Raw genomic sequence first — 20,421 nt, forward strand, 5'->3', positions numbered from 1 at the left:
CTTGTGGTAATCTGAAAAAGAAATTAGACTCTTCAATATCAAGCCTTAAAAATTATCATGGGAGCAGCACACCAAACATCGTTAAATGCTCTACAAGTGGAATGCAATGAAATTTCACTACAGGCGCGAAGAGGTATGTTTGTAGATAAATATAATTACTCCCTAAAGCCGGCAAAAGAAACGCATCCCACAAAAAGAATATTATTGCCATGTTGGCAGTACGAAATAATCACAGGAAAAACAGGAGAAGGTCCATTTGTGAAAAGGATAAGAAATCAAATAAATGATGATATTGAAAAACAGGTAGACTGTGCTCCAAGAAGACCTTTTTGGCACTACAAAACACCAAATGTTTCTACGATTATCAAAGAACATATTAATAAGAAATTCACATCGCCGATAGAGTCTAAAATATATGCTAATGAAGTAATTACTAAGAAATGGTCTCATGTCCTCAGAATCTATACAGATGCTTCTAGGTTACAAGATGGAAGAACGGGTTCAGCCTTTTACATACCGAAGTTACAAGTAAGAAAAAAGTTCAGATTATGTAAAGTAAACAAGAGAGCTGAATTGTCAGCGATTATTATGGCCTTAGAATGGGTAGAGGAATATCTTCCAATAGCAGTAGTAATTTTATCTGACTCAATTTCTGCTTTAGAAGCCATGAAAAATTTACAAGTAAGAAAAAAGTTCAGATTATGTAAAGTAAACATGAGAGCTGAATTGTCAGCGATTATTATGGCCTTAGAATGGGTAGAGGAATATCTTCCAATAGCAGTAGTAATTTTATCTGACTCAATTTCTGCTTTAGAAGCCATAAAAAATTTCCAGGAAAGTAGTATGATAGTTGAAATATATGAAAAATTAATGATAATAAACAGATTTGGAATAGAAGTGAATTTCGAATGGGTACCAGCACACTGTGGCCTAGCAGGCAATGAGGAAGCAGACGCTTCAGCAAAACAAGCGGCTTCAAAAACTAACATTGATTGTTACATTAACAAAAATAAACAAGAATACTTGAGTGAAAGGTCAGATTTTTATAAAAATGAATGGCAGAGTTCATGGGAAAACACAGAGAAAGGCAGGCACCTTTTTAATATACAACCAGAGGTGAAATATCAATGTATTATACAAGGTTTTTGCAGGAAAGATGAACGAATGTGCATCAATTCCGTCTTGGTAAATGCAGATTAAATTATTATAATTATATAATGAAAAAACATGATACAGGACTTTGTAATAATTGTCAAACTCATGAAACCATAGAGCATTTCATGTTATTATGTCCTTTATATGCCAGACAAAGGGATCGACTTTATCACAAATTGAAAGTTACGAACCAGAACCTAACAACGTTATTCGCCAAAGAAGAAAATTTTCCGGCCATTTTAGCCTTTATAAAAGGCAGCGGAAAATATAACCAACTGTAGAGAATATATAAACATACATATATGTGCATGTACTAATACATGTGAATACCTATATATGAGGCTGGTTACTATTTTGTTGTGTGTATTTATATTCAGGCTTATTTTTTAGGCTGATTTTGTAGTAGTATGTTGCATTATAATGTATATATGTAAATAGGGAGGAGGGAAAAAAAGAGAATTAAAAAAAAAGACAATAAAACATTTATATCTGGAGATTCTATTGGGAATTCCATATAGATACCATTTTCTTTCTTCTGTTTCTATATTTTTACTCGGGTTTTTTAATAAACCAAAGGTATGGAGTAAGGAGCGCGTATAAAATGCTTTCGAAAGACACATCATTAAAACCAATAAAATAACACCCACATCCGTGAAAGGAAAACACAAGCACGAGTACTAACTGTTAAATCTAACAAACGATGTTTAAACAAAAAACTCATAAGATTTGAATACTACACAACGCCTTTCCTCGGTGAATCTATATGTCACTCACGGTGCAATTGATAGCAAAATCGAATGACGAGAGCTGTACAGGGGAGGGTGGAATCCCTCTCGCTTGTTAGCCTGGCGGAAATCATCGGATATTGATGGATAGCGCCACCTCCACACTAAACTCAACCAACCAATCGGGAGTGGGGGTATCTGTTGAATTACCATTATAACTTTGAAAGTTTGTGGATCTGATTCATGAAACTTGGACATAAGAGTAATCAAGTATCTTTGAACATTTCGTCAGAGTTTCAGGTCACATGACCAAAGTCATAGGTCATTTAAGGTCGTTGAACTTTGGCCATTTTAGAGGTAATTATTAGATTGCTGTTATAACTTTCAAAGTTTATAGATATAGTGTATAAAATGTGGATATAGGGGTAATCAAGTTTCACTGACAAGTTTTCGGTCGCATGTCAGTGAACGTAGTATTGTATCATTGTATGAATGGTGTTTTTGTGAATAATTATTCTATAGTAGTTTTCAAAGTCCGCACTGTTGCTATATTGAATGGCGTGATGCAGGTGAGACCGCCAGAGGCATTCCACTTGTTTTTCTGATTGAATGTCTATGAACTCAACATGATGGGGAAAATGAGGCCTTCTGGATTAGCACATGACTAAAACACTATGGTTATATCTGTTAAATCTTTAAAATGCAGTGTTAACATCACCACACTTCGTTATGTATAAATATTGTATGTGTAAATTACCAGTAAAACACGTAGATATACAATAATATAACTGTGACAGTAGAGAACACAATCGGAGAATATTTTTCTTCATAATACTGGATAGGATTGATAAACTAATCATTAAATGGGGGTGTTTGGTAAATAGATGAATGTTAATAATACAATTGTTACTAGTTAATGTTTAGTGATTGTATAACAAGCTTTCGTGGGTCATCCTGTGCAAGCCTGTTGTTTTAATGCTACTGTATATATGTTATGGTGACTTGCCAAATAAAATCAATCAATCAATCAACACCAACTGACCTATTTTTGCCTCGAAATAGCAACATAACATAGTTTTTTTGGTGGGGAAAAAGACCACCTGACAAAAATATTAATGGTTCATTAATATGCAAATTAGCCTGATTATTTCTAACATTTGTGTGTATTAACTGTGTATCTGTATCCAATCAGGCTGATTATTTATCAAGCGGTAAATCTATGATATTTCGGCAAGGAGAAAGAAAACAAATTATTTTGCATATTCATTTATATACATTCTTTATAACTTAGTTTTAAATGGCGTAATTGTTGTTAAATACTTAATTCCATTAGGGAAATTATTCCAAATGCCTGGGCCTTAATATAATAAATTGAGGAGAATTTGTGTTTTAACATCGGGATAATGAAATTTATTACTTGAGCAAGCATTGTGACAATGAACGCAGTTATTTATTGAAAACATATGGGATATATTAGAAGGAATTATGTTATGAATAGTACAAACATCACAGATACTATCCTTTTGCAATTTATGAAGGTGTTCCAATTTTGTTATTCTAGTATTTGGCCAAATAATATTACAATATTGAAGATAGGGTCGGGACAGACAATTATATACATAACAAAAAAGTAAGTCCATCCTTAAATAAACATCCGTAATATCCAAACCACTGGGAATTCTGAACATATTTTTACATGAGTGTGTAGATAATTTTAAGAGCTAGGTAAATGTTACTGACGTATTTTCTGTCATGCTTCAGTGAGCACCGCCGGAAAGGGAAATTGTCACTTTTTAAAGTCACAAGTCAAATATCATGACTTTGATTCCATTTTGTTGGAACAAATTACATATTCTCATCATGAAAATTAATCAGAAGACTTTAAAAAGCTCCCTCTAAAAGACAATACAACTTTTTAAAATGAATTTTTGTTGAATAACACAAGTCTACATTTGCTATAATTTGATTTTTAGCTCATCCGGCCCGAAGGGCCAAATGAGCTTATGCCTTTGTGTGGCGTCCGTTGTCTGTCCACAATTTCAAAATGCTACTACTTTGCCATTTCAAGTCCAATTTCAATTCTGTTTGCATTGTATGATAGCACTAGGTGGGGGATTCAAAACTTCTACACAGAATTTTGCAATTCATTGAATATGCTAATTTATGCGCATTTTTCAAAATTCACAAAAAATGCTTCTTCTTTATTTGTTGACCGATTTTGAATTTTTTGCTTCCATTTGGTAGAGCTTTATGAGGTTCACCAAACTTCTACTCAAAATTTTGAATTTTTGACCAGAACAAATTTTATGCTAATATATGCAAAATTAATTTATGCATATTTTTTAAAAATTCACATAAAAATGCTTCTTCTTTATTTGTTGACCGATTTTGATTTTTTTTCTTCCATCTGGTAGAGCTTCATGAGGTTCACCAAAATTTTACACAGAATTTCGAAATTTTGACTAGAACAATTTTTAAGCTAATTTACGCAAAATTAATTTATTCATATTTTTTAGAAATTCACATAAAATGCGTTTTCTTCTTTAATTGTTGACAGATTTTGAATTTTTTGCTTCCATCTGGTAGAGCGTCATATGGTTCACCAAACTTGTATACAGAATTTTGAAATTTTCAGTAGAAAATTATTTATGCTACTTTATGGAAAATTTATTCATAAATCACAAAAAATGCCTCTTCTTTATATGCTGATCGATTTTATTTTTTTTCTTCCATCTGGTAGAACTTCATAAGGTTCACCAAACTTCTACACAGAATTTTGAAATTTTCAGTAGAAAATTATTTATGCTAATTTATGAAAAATTATATGTTGACATATTTTGATTTTTTTTCTTCCATCTGGTAGAGCTGCATGAGGTTCACCAAACTTGTACACAAAATTTTGAAATTTGTCTGGAAAATTATTTATGCTAATTTATACAAAATTTATTCATAAATCACAAAAAATGTTTTTTCTTCATTTGTTCTTCAATTTTGTTTGCTTTATATTATAGCTAGAGGTGGTGATTCAAAATTTCAACACAGAATTTTGAAATTCATTAAATATGCTAATTTATTCATATATTTTCAAAACTCACAAGTATTACTTATTTATCTGTTAATTGATTTTGATTATTTTTGTTCCATCTGAGAGCTACATGAGGTTCACCATGGTTCTACACAGAGTTCAGAAATTTTGACTAGAAAGTTATTTATGCTTAATTTATATGAAATTTATTCATAGATCACAAAAGATGCTTCTATGTCATTTCTTCATTAATTTCAATTCTATATCCTCAATTTATGTCACCAATATCATTCACTACAGTGTCAACTGGGCTGAAATTAAAAATGTGATAAATTTCGTTGCGAGATGCCGGATGAGCTCCACATCATTGATGTGCTAGTTTACACATTTCTGTTGATGAAAATGATCAAATATGATGACATTTATTTTTGGGAAGAGTATCTTCAACAATATTCATCATTTTATGGTTCCATAAACATTCAATGAATACAAAAAAATTACGATTTTCAAATATCATAGGCAAGTATTGTTTCATTTTGGGAACTGAAATTATGAAAAAACTGTTGGCAGAAAGAAACAAAAACCGTCCATGAAACAAACCCTCATTTTACTTATGTTAAATTTTGATTTCCTCTTTTATAGACATTGTGTACACTATGGGTGCATTTGTTTAAGAATAAGTAACCCCTTATTCAAAATGGTGGAACTTTTTTTCAAAACTGTCTTTAGCAATGCCATTTGGCAGTAATGTTGATCAATCTATGGGCAGAATTCTGTGCAAAAATGAAATTGATTTGCTTATTTATGGATGAGTGAGCACGCATCAAGGAGGAAAATGGTATTTTGAGGGGTTATACATGTAAAGTGAATAATGGGGGCAGATTCAGTTTCAAATATGACTTAATTGATGTTATTTATCACCCATCATTTTTATCGCCACACACTTTCTGAATTTTTACACTTTCATGGTTGAGCGAGCACTCTTGAAAACTTAGGACTGCCCGTAACCATTTGCTTCATAATGAAGCCATTGCTAAAAGCGTATGCATAAAGCGAACATTTCGCTTGTGTGTTTAAAGGTCAAGTCCACCCAAGAAAAATGTTGATTTGGATAAATAGATGAAAATCCAACAGGCGTAACATTGAAAATTTCTTTGAAATCGGATGTAAAATAAGAAAGTTATGACATTTTACGGTTTTGCTTATATTTCACGAAATGGTGATATGCACAACTTAAGTGAGACAGTCGATGTCCCTCACTCACTATATCTTTTGTTTTTGTCTCACCTGCGAAGCAAAGTGAGACTATAGGCGCCGCTTTTCCGACGGCGGCGGCGGCGGCGGCGGCGTCAACATCAAATCTTAACCTGAGGTTAAGTTTTTGAAATGACATCATAACTTAGAAAGTATATGGACCTAGTTCATGAAACTTGGCTATAAGGTTAATCAAGTATTACTGAACATCCTATTAGAGTTTCATGTCACATGACCAAGGTCAAAGGTCATTTAGGGTCAATGAACTTAGACCATGTTGGAGGAATCAACATCGAAATCTTAACCTGTGGTTAAGTTTTTGAAATGTCATCATAACTTAGAAAATATATGGACCTAGTTCATGAAACTTGGACATAAGGTTAATCAAGTATCACTGAACATCCTGTTCGAGTTTCAGGTCACATGATCAAGGTCAAAGGTCATGTAAGGTCAATGAACTTTGGCCATGTTGGGGTTTTTTGTTGAATAACCATCATATCTCTGTAAGTTTATTGGTCTAGTTCATAAAAAGTGGACATAAGAGTAACCATGTATCACTGAACATCTTGTGCGAGTATAGAGTAGTATTCAAAGTCAGCACTGCTGCTACATTGAACCGCGTGATGCAGGTGAGACGGCCAGAGGCATTCCACTTGTTTATTGTTTGAATTATACAATTTTTTTTTATATAGATTTGACAATGAGGAGAAAAATAGAATATTCCCTATTTCATGTACTAAAATACAAAAGAAAAAGTGAGTGGATGACATCATAGGTCTCCTCATTTGCATACCCACCAGGATGTGCATATAACTATTTTGTGAAATTAAAGGACAAGTCCACCCCAACAAAAACTTTATTTGAATAAAAAGATAAAAATTCAACAATCATAACACTGAAAATTTCATCAAAATTGGATGTAAAATAAGAAAGTTATGGCATTTTAAAGTTTCGCTTCATTTCACAAAACAGTTATATGCACATCTCGGTCGGTATGCAAATGAGGAACTGATAACATCACTCACTGACTATTTCTTTTGTATTTGATTATATGAAATATGAAATATTTGTATTTTCTCGTCATTGTCATGTGAAATGAAGTTTCATTCCTCCCTGAACACGTGGAATTCCATTATTTTTTTATTTTGTGCTTCAGGCAAGGAGGTCCTAATCATCAAATTCGTAAAAATTGAAATATTGTATATTTCAAACAAAAAACAAAAGAAATAGTGAGTGACATCATCAACTCTCTCATTTGGATGTAACTGACTCTATTTTGTTAAAAATAAGCGACACTTTGAAAATCACAACTTTCTTATTTTACATCCGATTTTGATGAAATTTTCAGCATTGTGCTTGTCTGATTTTTCTCTATTGATTCAAATCGACATTTTTCTGAGGTGGACTTGACCTTTTAACAAGCCTATAAAATGTCATAAGTTTCTTATTTTTCATCCGATTTTGCGGAAATTTTCAGTGTTACGCTTTTGAATTTTTATCTTTTTATTCAAACCAGCTTTTCGTTGGTCTGGACTTGTCCTTAAAGCACTTTCCTAGGTTTTTTCAAGCTTCGTCAGAGCAGCTTGAGCATTTGCTTGATGAGTGAGTTCACGATTTTTTTGGTCATAATTATGCACCTGAGAGAGAACCCCAAGGTGTACCGTTGTGTACATGTACATGTTTTCTTCCTAACAAGTGCAAATCAAATGCCAAATATTTAAAGTTATCAAAAAAGGAACAAGTTAGTTTGACACCAAGTCTGAGGAAGAGATGTTACAGGAAGCAAGCAGTAATTTGCACTGCCACACCTTTGCGTTCGAGTCCTGGCTTTGCCGTGAATCGTGTTTGCTTTAGTGTGACGTCGCTATTGTTAAAACTGCTAGCAATTGCTTTCTGAAGGCAGAAAAAAATGTTCAAGCACAAGCAAAAGGGTTATGACTATGAAATAATTGCTGAAGCACGATCTTTGGCTTGGCTAGCTATTGCTTATGCTTGAAGCAATTGCTTGCCAGAAATTGCTTCTTTTTATGCATCTGACTCATTGAAATGGGTATACACGATTATCATGGCGTTCAGCACAAAGTATGAATGCGATGTTTGTATATTATGCATTGTAGGGATGCTAAAATGCCGCGCTGCTGTCCAGGTCACTAGTACATTTTTTCATCACATTGTCAGTTGCCAGGGCTAGATTAAAAATGCATGTTGTTTGGCCCGGCCTATCAGGTGTATCAACCTTAATAACCAATGTTATGTCTTTAAAATATCATAACTTTAATAGTAGGCCTATATGGTTCTATTTCTTGAAACTTGGACATAAGAGGAACCAAGTATCACTGATAATTTTGCACAAGTTTCAGGTCACCTGATTCAAATCAAAGGTGATTTAGGGTCATTGGACTTAGTATTTCATCATGATTTCGTTTTTTTTTTTTTGGGGGGGGTTGTTTTTGTTTTGTTTTTTAAGTTTTCAAAGTCATCACTGCTGCTATATTGAATCACACAATGCAGGCCAAAGGTGTTTCACTTGTAATGGAGTTATGTTTGAGTGTTTTTGTTTTGTTACTGACAAATGTGGTAAATGTTACTGACAACCATCCTGAAGGGTTGGCATCTCTGCAGTTACTAAGATTTATGTGACAGGGCTTGTCTCTTTCATTGGAGAGTATCAAGATCCGTTTGTGAAGCAAAGTAATGTGGAGTTGTCTAAGGGAGGGAATACAAAGTGAAAGCAGCCTCGTATTTATTGAATTCGGGATTTTATTTCACTTGCTGAAAGTAATAATCTGTAGTCTCTACACTGCCAGTTTTCAGTGATGAAAACTGGATGACTGCAATCTTTTGAATCCAGGGGCGGATCCAGCCTTCGCCAATAGGGGGGGGGGGCTTGGAATTTTTTCAGCCATATTTACCCTGATGGGCCCCTCGAAAATGATTTTTGGTTTCTTTGAAGGATTATTCCTAATAGTCACTTCTTAGTTTTATTCTTATGTATAGATATAAATATACAGTGCGTTTCAGAAAAAAGGTAATCAAAATCTAGAGGGCTGATATTCGGAACATATCTAATTTTGTGAAATTATTCTGCATGGATATAAATGGAAAACTCATCAGCTTTCTATTGATACCCTATGTGTCCCATTTGTGCCACGCACGACCAAAGCAATCGCTTTTGAAGACAATTGGTGCAGGGACCACTTTTTCCAAGTTTTGGTAAAGCTGGGTAAAACGTGCACTTGATAGAATAATATGTTTTCCAAAGTAAGTTTTGGAATGAAGTGTTACTTGAGGCATTTCTCTGAAACGATGAGTAAAAAGTTAATGTCTTATCATGGACCTGGTCCTATTGACCCCCACCTTCAACATGTCCTCCCCTCCCTTGAAAACAAAGCCAGAAGCATGGAAGGATATCTTGGACAGCTCGTCTCACCAATGGCAAAGCAAGATCATTGTGCAAAGCATCCACCTCATATTGAATTCGGCCCTGCGAGTCATAAAAATCTTGGGAAAGAGTTGCAAAAACCTTATTCTTAAGTGTCCCTAAAAGAAATAATCACGGCGTGTGGTCAGGCTCTCTTGATGGCTCATCAATGCCATGGTTGAGGGCAACAACGCAATGTCCAAAGAGTTCTCTGGGTCTGTCAAGAATGATGCTGGAACGATGGGCAGAAGCGCCGTCCTGAATCCACCAAAGATGCTTGTACACTCCTCACAACTGTCTCTCAAAGAGTTGGTCCAACTGTGGTACGATCTCCTCCTTAATGGTGTACAAGTCCATTCACTTATTATCACTCCTTTGGAAGAAAAAGGGTCCAAACAAAAGATTTTTACCTGCTCAGACATCGATGAAAGTATTTACATCAGCAACTGCCTTTTCATCAAGTTTTCAAAAACTTGGAAAAAGTGGTCTCTGCACCTTTTGTCTTTAACATCAATTAAATTCGGTCATGCGTAGCGCAAATGGCACAAATAGGGTATCAATGGAAAGTTGATGAATTCCTCTTTTATATTCGTGCACAATAATTTCACAAAATTTAATATGCTTTGAATATCAGCCCACTAGATTCGGATGACTTTTTTTCTAAAGCGCATTCTATATATCACAATCCTTATTTATAAATGCGAGCGCAAAGCGCGAGCTAAATTTTTTTTGGGAAATCTTATATATTTTATCCTAAAATTTTGAACATTCTGGGCAATGATTGTTTTAGTTATCCTGAAAAAGATGTATGTTCAAATGAATAATTACTACGAACGTGATGCGCGAGTAGAAATTAACTGACGGATAGAGTAATGTTAAAGACTGCTTGCACTTAGCCATGGAGACATAACATCTTTTAAAAAATCAAATAATGCGCGCGAGCTGAAATTTTTACCTATGAAATGGAAATTCTAAGCACTTTCTGTAACTTCGAAGAGGGCTTATCGGGCTAAAATCTTGAGATTGAACAAACTCAGGCTGGTGCAGCACCGCCTAATAGGATAAAAATACAGCAACCTATAAGTCTTTTATCATTGGTGATGGGATATCTTTCTCAATTTCCTTTTAATTTGCTCTTTAATGTATCTTTAAAACTTGTTACTGCTGTGTACCTCATAAAGAAACACATTGTTAATGATAATGTCTTAATATTTGAAGAAGTGTTTTACTTTAAATATTATATGCCCTATTCAAGTATTATTTACTTATCTACATGTATGCCTATACTAAATGGATGTGACTATTAGAAGTAGTTATCATTTCTATTTCTGTGTGAATTACATCTATCTTGGTTCTCTTACTACTAAGTTTGAATAAAGCTTTGTTCATAACCTTACTCCTGAAAACAGGAGAACATGATCAACAGTTCAAAGCCAGTTCAGAGGGATTAACAACCACCCACCAATTGGTTGCTTTTAGTTATTCTTCTGTTTTCAAGTATTTTGTTTGTTTTTATTATGATTAACATTGCACATTTCTTCCATTCTCTTCTGATACAGATTCTTAGTAATATAGTAATGTTTGTTTGTGTGAACTTCATTGGTGTGTGTCACAAACATCTCCTTGATGTGGCTCAACGCAGGACTTTCCTAGACACAAGGAGCTGTATAGAGTCTAGAATAAAACTTGAGCATGAACAAGCACAACAGGTTAGAACAATTTCACAATTTCAAGATGATATAATTGATTAAAATAACTAAAATTTCAATCACATTTATAATTATTCTTTTTCACTTCAGATGAAAATATTCCTGATGAAAAGTGAAACCTTAGATTCAGTAATTCTTTAACTTCCTGCATAGGTCCTGCACATAATCATTACCATGTTTACTACCTACATGTATGGTGAATGCCTTACAAAATTTGCTCTGAAGCAAGCTAAATGTAAGTAATACAAGTTGATCTTAGATCCCAGCAAAATAAAAAAAAAATACAACTTTCATACTTTGAGTTTTATCCCAATAACAAGTATACATGTTTTTTTTTAATGGTAGGAGAGATTATTACTATCTGTGTTACCTGCTCACCTTGCATATGAGATGAAAACAGAGATGATGGAAAGGGTTCGAGATCCTTCTATTAGCCCTATCTCATCCCATCGGCCTAGTAGCAGCACACACTTTCACAGTCTATATGTCAAGAGACATAAAAATGTCAGGTACGTACAATTTTCAATTTCCTTCATTCTAAAGTCAAAAGGGGGATAACAGAAAAGGTTAAAGGTGTGTCAGCATACACTCTAAATTTCAAGGATTTCAAATAAATCCATTGAGCTGTGAATGATGACCAGCAAAATATTTTTTTCTACTCTTAAGGATTAAATTTCAAATCTCAAAATGTTTCAAGTCAAAACTTTTTGCTGTATATTTAAATCCACAAGGTTTAACCCTAAAAAGACTGGGGGGGCTGATTCAGCCCTCCCCCCTTGACATTTTTCGTGATAAATCCGTTGCGCAAAATTTTTTGACTGCTTTGCTCACTGACTTTTTACATTGGTTGATCACCGCCTAATAGGATAAAAATACAGCAACCTATAAGTCTTTATCATTGGTGATGGGATATCTTTCTCAATTTCCTTTTAATTTGCTCTTTTATGTATCTTTAAAACTTGTTACTGCTGTGTACCTTATAAATAAACAGATTGTTAATATTAATGTCTTAGTATTTGAAGAATTTTTTTTCTTTAAATATTAAATAATAATATGAACATTTCATTTCTTTGCCCTGTATTCTGAAGTCTGGTTTGATTTAAACTCAGGTTTAAAGTATGGATTGCCTATTGTGACGTAAATCTCTAACAGTAGAGTTTTAATATTTCAGCTCTTTTGACTTTCAAATTATTATCAATTATTGTTTTCTTAATCCCTCTTACAGACCTGTTGTTTGCATGAATTCACGTTATCAAATGCAGCCTCATTTTCTTTTTTTTTTCTTGTTGGTGACCTGATGGCATGTTGTCAGTGTTTTGGTTCAAAAGAAAGTACTGATGACATGCCACCACATGTCTCCAGCTCTGTGTATGCTGGTTGATGCCCGGGGGGCCACTTCCATTCACAAGTGGATACCATGCGCGACCATGGGGTCTCGAAAAGCACCCTAAACACGTAATTACCATATTTTGAAAATGCACCCCTTAACAAGTATTGGCGTGTGAAATCCTACCCTTAACAAGTATTAGAAACAAAACGATACTCTTGGCAAATATTCCCTGAAATGAACCCCTAAACAAGTACAGGAATGTTTTATTGTTACGGGTCCTTCGGTCATCGGCTTTACCTTATTTGGTTTAGTATACGGCGACCCCACCTTCTACACCTCGCGCAAATCGGACTCTAAACACGAAGTGTTGGGGCAAATCCTTTAATGCATTTTAATTTTGTTTTATCATCCCCGCAAATTAGACCCAAAACACAATTTTCCTAGCGAAATAGATACCCTTTTCCCTTATTTTTGTGTTTTTGACACCCTTATCACGTTACGTATGTAACGTGCCCTATCGTGAAAAGGACATCCTTTTTACGTGTTTTTTTTTGTCGTGCATGGTATCCTCTCGTCAATGTAAGTGGCCCCCCCCCCGGGTTGATGTTACTTTTCACATGTCTCCAGCTCTGTGTATGCTGGTTGATTTTTCTTTACACATGTCTCCAGCTCTGTGTATGCTGGTTGATTTTTCTATACACATGTCTCCAGTTCTGTGTATGATGATGGTTAATGTTTCTTTCCACATGTCTCCAGCTCTGTGTATGCTGGTTGATTTTTCTTTACACGTGTCTCCAGCTCTGTGTATGCTGGTTGATTTTTCTTTACACATGTCTCCAGTTCTGTGTATGATGATGGTTAATGTTTCTTTCCACATGTCTCCAGCTCTGTGTATGCTGGTTGATTTTTCTTTACACGTGTCTCCAGCTCTGTGTATGCTGGTTGATTTTTCTTTACACATGTCTCCAGTTCTGTGTATGATGATGGTTAATGTTTCTTTCCACATGTCTCCAGCTCTGTGTATGATGGTTGATGTTACTGTTGCAGCGACACAGTCCGGTACTCTGCTCTATTTGTGAATCATTTTCTGTAATCATTCTTATATTTTATTCTTGGTTTCCATTTATCAATCATTTGAGGCTTTTTTGGGGACACCTTTTTCATTAATTCTAAAAAAAAATCATATTAATGTTTCATGGTTATATTTGTATATTGATGTTCATATGTATGATATTTGTACATTTTTAAAAGTATATATTATTGAAAGAAATAAATTAGAGTATTTTCACTCTCTCTCAACTCAATTGAAGAATCAGGTAAAGAGCACAGTAATAACATAAGAAACATTAAATGTAATGAAAAATTTGACATGTTTGGCTTCCAATGATTTCAAACCATGGTCTAAGTTAAACTGACTTCAGAATACGGGCCTCTAGTGTGTTCTCAATGCTAAAATTCTCAATCCATAATTTTGAATGTGTTACTGTGACAATATCAACCCTAATCCAGCCGGAGGGGGGACGGGTTTTGAATCAACCCCCCTCAATTTCCGCGACTATTCCTTTGCGCGCATGTTTTTGACCACGCCGCTCCCAGACTTTTTACTTTGAAGTCTTGCACATCTTTTGAGACCAAATTTACGATGCCCGGGTGTGAGGTTTGATACTTACGCAACATTTTGTATGTGTGTGTTAGACCCAAATTTGCGCCAAAACGTGATTTTGTGTACAAAGTCAATGTAATTGAGTTTTCTCACCTTATTCATAAAGATATGATTTTTTTGCTTTCATCAGCTGAAATTAATCAATTGTTGCATAGGTTCCATGACAATTGCTCCGCCGACAATTGCTACGTAAAATACGACAACTGCTCCGCCACTCCGGACAGTTGCTCCACCGACAGTTGCTCCGTCGACACTTGCTTCGCTGATACTTGCTCCGTCGACACTTGCTCTGCCGATATTTGCTCCGTCGACATCTGCTCCGCCGACATCTGCTCTGCCGACAATTGCATCGCCGACATCTGCTCTAATTATACGACAATTGCTCCGTGAGAATTGCTCCGCCGAAAATTGTTCCAATTATACGACAATTGCTTCGCCGATATTTGCTCCGCCGACATCTGCTCCGATAATACAATTGCATGAATGTCTTACAAATTGTTTTGTTGTTGTTTTGTTCTTATTATTCTTTAATGTTTTATTTATCAGAGTTGCTAATTTTCCGGATTTTTCCGGAATTCCGGATTTTTTCCTTTGCTGAAAAATATTCCGGGAAAAAAAATCGATTGTCAAAGTGAAATCCGTAAAAATTTCCCCTCCAAATCTTGTCACGGAGTTCGCTACGGAGAGCGCAATTTCAATTTTGGATGGCCAATTTGCGCAGACGGAAAATCATTAGCGTTGTGCGCAGCATGAAGTTTAGCTGGTACTGTACTTGCACAGTACGTGCGAGCAATACATTGTAGCAGTTGCAAACGCCGCTCTATACCCTGCAGGGATACGGGTGTCAGCGCTATCCCAGTCGGGCGATCGGCCGGTTGAACCGCTCGAAGCACGGCCCGGTGTGGCTGCAATTGCCTGCTGCTGCGTGAGTGATTGGTTGTCTGCCGCGGGATTTCAGCTGAAAACCTATTTGCTACCATGAAATATGTGTTCTCTGGTGCGTATTCATCAATTCATATGTGTGAACTATCCATCATTTTGATAGAAATTGTGATTTATGGATTTTCAATAGTATAGGATTGTCTTGTTGATGAGTACAGTGAGTGAAAAAGGGCACCCCAGCTGCTACATACACCCGTCCCGAGTCGCACCCATTGGCCGCAGCATATTAACCCGCAGCAGGTTAACCCGTACCGTAAGGCGTAATGAGTACGGGTTACATTATTTTTTTTTTTGAGCACCTTGCCTATGATATGAAGTTTATTATGTCATTAATTATTTGTTATGTACTACTGTAGATTAATGATTTCAGCCCTCTAAAGAATAAGAAAACGTTCCAGCTTCAGGGCCAGGGGGCTTCGCCCTTGACCCCGCCAGGGGCCCTGGGCGGGCCCCTGGACCCCGGCCTGGGTTTTCAGGATCAGTTAGCATCTCTGATTTATTTATTTCATTCCCCCCTATCATCACAGCTTTCTTCTTAAAAGAAAAAACAAACAAATTGTTCTCCCTACCGCTGCCACTTGACAAATTGTAACGGAGAATGGGAATAACACACTCCACTCCCCATTGAAATTGTGAATCCAGATTTTTGTTCACATATTATTGTATCCCCCGAACAGAGTTCGGAGGATACAATGGATTTGGCCTCGTCGCTCCGCGTCCGCCGCAGAGATTTCCTGTGAGCACTCTATCAGCTGCATTTCTTCTCCGATCATCTTAAAATTTGGCATGAAGGTCAAGTATGGTATAACAAAGCTGCCTATCCATTTTGGTGTGATTGTTGATTGGTGGTGATTTTTTACCTGATTGCTAAGAAAGCATGAATGCTTGTAAGCAAGCAACCAGAGGACCGACGGCTTAAGGTCCTCTCCGAAGGACCTGGTACTGAGGATTAATGCCTTACCAAAGGGCACTAGCGCACCAAGTGGGAATCGAAACGGTGTCACTGGAATATGAATCCCCCGCTCTGCCGACTGAGCTATCGCACCTCCTCAGGTCAAAGGTCATTTTCAGGTCAACGTTAAAGTTTACATGCAAGACTCTCTTATGACACCTAACTCCGTAACCGTAAGTCACTTTTCAACCAAACTTGGATGGTAGATGGACTTGGGGTACCTGCATGTTATGCTGCAGTTAGAGGTCACATGGTAAGGTCAAAGGTCATTTTCAGGTCAACGTTAAAGTTTACATGCAAGACTCTCTTATGATACCTAACTCCGCAACCGTGAGTCACTTTTCAACCAAACTTGGATGGTAGATTGACTTGGGGGACTTGCATGTTATGCTGCAGTCGGAGGTCAAATGATACGGTGAAAGGTCAAACTTAAAGTTTACATGCAAGACTCTAATGACACCTAACTCTGCAACCGTAAGTCACTTTTCAACCAAACTTGGATGGTAGATCGACTCCGGGGACCTGCATGTTATACTGCAGTGGAAGGTCACATATTAAGGTCAAAGGTCATTTTCAGGTCAACATTAAAGTTTACATGCAAGACTCTCTTATGACACCTAACTCCGTAACCGTAAGTCACTTTTCAACCAAACTTGGATGGTAGATGGACTTGGGGGACCTGCATGTTATGCTGCAGTCTGAGGTCATATGGTAAGGTCAAAGGTCATTTTCAGGTCAACGTTGAAGTTTACATGCAAGACTCTCTTTCTCTGCAACCGTATGTAGCTTTTCAACCAAACTTAGATGGTAGATGGACTTAGGGGACCTGCATCATAGGCTGCAGTCGGAGGTCACATGGTAAGGTCATTTTCAGGTCAACGTTAAAGTTTACATGCAAGACTCTCTTATGACACCTAACTCCACAACCGTAAGTCACTTTTCAACCAAACTTGGATGGTATATAGATTTGGGGTACCTGCATGTTATGCTGCCGTCGGAGGTCACATGGTAAGGTCAAAGGTCATTTTCAGGTCAATGTTGAAGTTTACATACAGGACTCTCTTTCCCCGCAACCAGAAGTCACTTTTTAACCACACTTGGATGGTAGATTGGCTTGGGGGACCTGCATGCTAGGGTCATTGTCGCCATGATAATTGTATTTATTTGTCAAATTACTGTGTGAGCTCTATATATCGCAATGACAGATGATGCAGTGGGTTAGGGGGATACATGTGCTTGGCTGCGCGACCCGCCGAGCATCTCTAGTTATCACTGAGTTCACTTCGGTCTTGAGCGGGTAGAGAAATGGAGGGGGGGGTGCTGGATACAATATCTCTTCTGCTTTCCAGCAACTTCTACACCATACATTCGCGCAGGCTCCCCCCTCCCACTCTCTCCCCCTCTTTCTCATTTTGTTATGTCTTTGGCCTTATCTACCCTTGCACCGTTTTTTTCAAATTGTTTCAAACGAAAGTATGATCATCACTGGCGTACATATGGGGGAGGGGCGTGCCAGGGGTCATGGATCCCCCCCATTCTTCCTACCAATTAAAAAAAAATAAAGGAAATGAAAATAAATGTCATCCTTGTCTGGCCCCTCCATATTTTTTGTTGGCTCATTACACTACTGGTGAGTTACTATAAAACTAGACTTCGGTTGTATTTTTTTCTATTCTGTGCAATAGTGACAATATGAATATATTTTAATAAATGAATATATGTATGTATCTCTCTCATAACGTCTGAACAAATAATGTTGTTTTTAAAAGACAATAATATATATAGGCCTACTGTAGAATGGATAGCTCTATGGTTTTATAAACATGACTTATACACCAACTCACTATAGTACTAGATACTTGACCCCCTGATCCAAAGAGCGATTTCTTGTTCAATGCCACAAAGTGGCAGTGTCTGGACTTTTGTCTCTTTCCAATTGCTGTCCCTCCCTTTCTACCTATTCTCGCCATTGATTTGGTTTACCTGTTAGGAAATTGAATACCATTTTTTTCTTACCTGCGTAGCAGAGTGAGACTATAGTCGCTGCTTTTCTGACGGCGGCGGCAACGTCAACACCAAATCTTACCGAAGGTTAAGTTTTTGAAATGACAGCATAACTTAGAAAGTATATTGACCTAGTTCATGAAACTTGGCCATCAGCTTTATCAAGTATTACTGAACATCCTGCCTGAGTTTTAGGTCACATGACTTAGGTCAAAGGTCATTTAGGGTCAATGAACTTAGACCATGTTGGGGAATCAACATCAAAATCTTAACCTAAAGTTAAGTTTTTGAAATATCATCATAACTTAGAAAATATATGGACCTAGTTCATGAAACTTGGACATAAGGTTAATCAAGTATTACTTAATATTCTGCTTGAGTTTCACGTCACATGACCAAGGTCAAAGGCCATTTAGGGTCAAAGAACTTTGGCCAAATTGGGGGTATTTGTTGAATTACATGTACCATCATAACTGAAAATATATTGGTCTAGTTCATAAAACTTTGACATAAGAGTAATCAAGTATCACTGAGCATCCTGTGTGCATATCAGGTCACATGACCGAGGTCAAAGGTCAATGAACTATAGCCATAATGGGTTATCTGTTGAATTACCATCATAACTGAAAATATATTGGTCTAATTCATAAAACTTGGACATAAGAGTCATGAAGTATCACTTAATATCTCAGGCTAGTTTCAGGTCACATCACCAAAGTCAAAGGTCATTCAAGGTCATTGAACTTCGGCCATTTTAGAGGTTATTATTAGATTTCTGTCATAACTTTCAAAGTTTATAGATATAGTGTATAAAATGTGGATATAGGGGTAATCAAGTATCACTGATAAATTTTAGGTCACATCATCGAGGTCAAATGTCAATGAACGTAGTATTGTCTCATTATATGAATGGTTTTTTTGTGAATAATTATTTTATAGTAGTTTTCAAAGTCAGCACTGCTGCTATATTGAATTGTGTGATGCAGGTGAGACAGCCAGATGAAATAAAAAATAAATAAATGTTTTAGAAATGAATAAAATTTCGCAGAGAAACATTGACAGACTTAAAAATCAAATGAATCATCGAGGCATCGTGGACTTGCATGCATTTTTCTTCCCACAACGATCACAACAACACTCATAACAACGGCTGAAACTAGTTATGAAAACTCAATAACTTGCTCCTCCAATCACATCACCAAATCAGTAATCTGAGAATCCAAATAAGTAGAAAAATTTTCCCACCGATTTTGTGAGTATTTTGTGGGAAAAACTATTTTTCATGTGAGCTTGTTCCCTTGTTTTATTTATCGAACGAAGAATTGAATTTGTTATCCAAGGTAATCTAGGTGATCTTTTATAATTTTTGGACTTGGGCTTTGCAAAAGGGATATTTTCATTAACATGACTCATGAAGATATCAATAAATGTTTCGTAGGACTCGTCAACACATTCTGTACTAAATGCATCATCCCAAGTTTCTTCTTCTAAACTCTGTTTCAAACAAGATATATTTATATCACTATATACACGCCTCTTAGTTACATAATCGGGAAAGTTGTTTGGCTGATATTGATCAGAACAATACATGAAAATTTGGAAATGATCAGACATGTCTGAGATAATTATACCAGCTTTAAATTCTGAACGTATATTGGAGAAAAAATTGTCAATCAGAGTTGCGGAAGAATTAGTAATTCTAGTGGGTCTAGAAATAAGTGGCAAAAAGGAGGCAGAAAGGAATGTCTCTAAAAAGTCATTTGCAAAAATAGTAGTATCACTCGCTAACAGGTCATAGTTAAAGTCTCCCATTATGATACATCTTTTGTTTTGAACAAAATGATAATGAGGTAAATTATTTAAGGCTTCTAGAAAATCAGCACTATTGCTGCGAGGGGGCTTATAACAACTCCCAATACAGTTTTTCTTTTATCACGATCACTAATTTCAATTAATAAAGTTTCTGCAGTTTCATTCATTGTATCCCCCGAACAGAGTTCAGAGGATACTATGGATTTGGCCTCGTCGCGTCCGCCGCAGAGATTTCCTTGTGAGCGCTCTATCAGCTGCATTTCTCCGATCGTCTTCAAATTTGGCATGAAGGTTGAGTATTGTATAGCAAAGAAGCCTATCGATTTTGGTGTGGGCGGTGGTCACATGGTAAGGTCAAAGGTGATTTTCAGGTCAACGTTAAAGTTTACATGCAAGACTCTCTTATGACGCCTAACTCTGCAACCATAA

At 36.3% G+C, this 20,421-nt stretch overlaps 1 protein-coding gene across 1 annotated transcript in view; it reads left to right on the forward strand.

The window, feature by feature from the left end:
* The window catches only part of LOC121406826 (adenylate cyclase type 2-like), a 127,480-nt gene that overhangs the window by 55,024 nt on the left and 52,035 nt on the right, over positions 1–20,421 (forward strand). Inside the window, exons 4-5 of the mRNA XM_041597696.1 lie at positions 11,140–11,289; positions 11,635–11,798. Coding sequence (XP_041453630.1) covers positions 11,140–11,289; positions 11,635–11,798 — 314 coding nt within the window. The remainder of the gene's footprint in view (positions 1–11,139; positions 11,290–11,634; positions 11,799–20,421) is intronic.

This window comes from Lytechinus variegatus, chromosome 2, assembly GCF_018143015.1.
Source record: "Lytechinus variegatus isolate NC3 chromosome 2, Lvar_3.0, whole genome shotgun sequence".
Classification (NCBI taxonomy): domain Eukaryota; kingdom Metazoa; phylum Echinodermata; class Echinoidea; order Temnopleuroida; family Toxopneustidae; genus Lytechinus; species Lytechinus variegatus.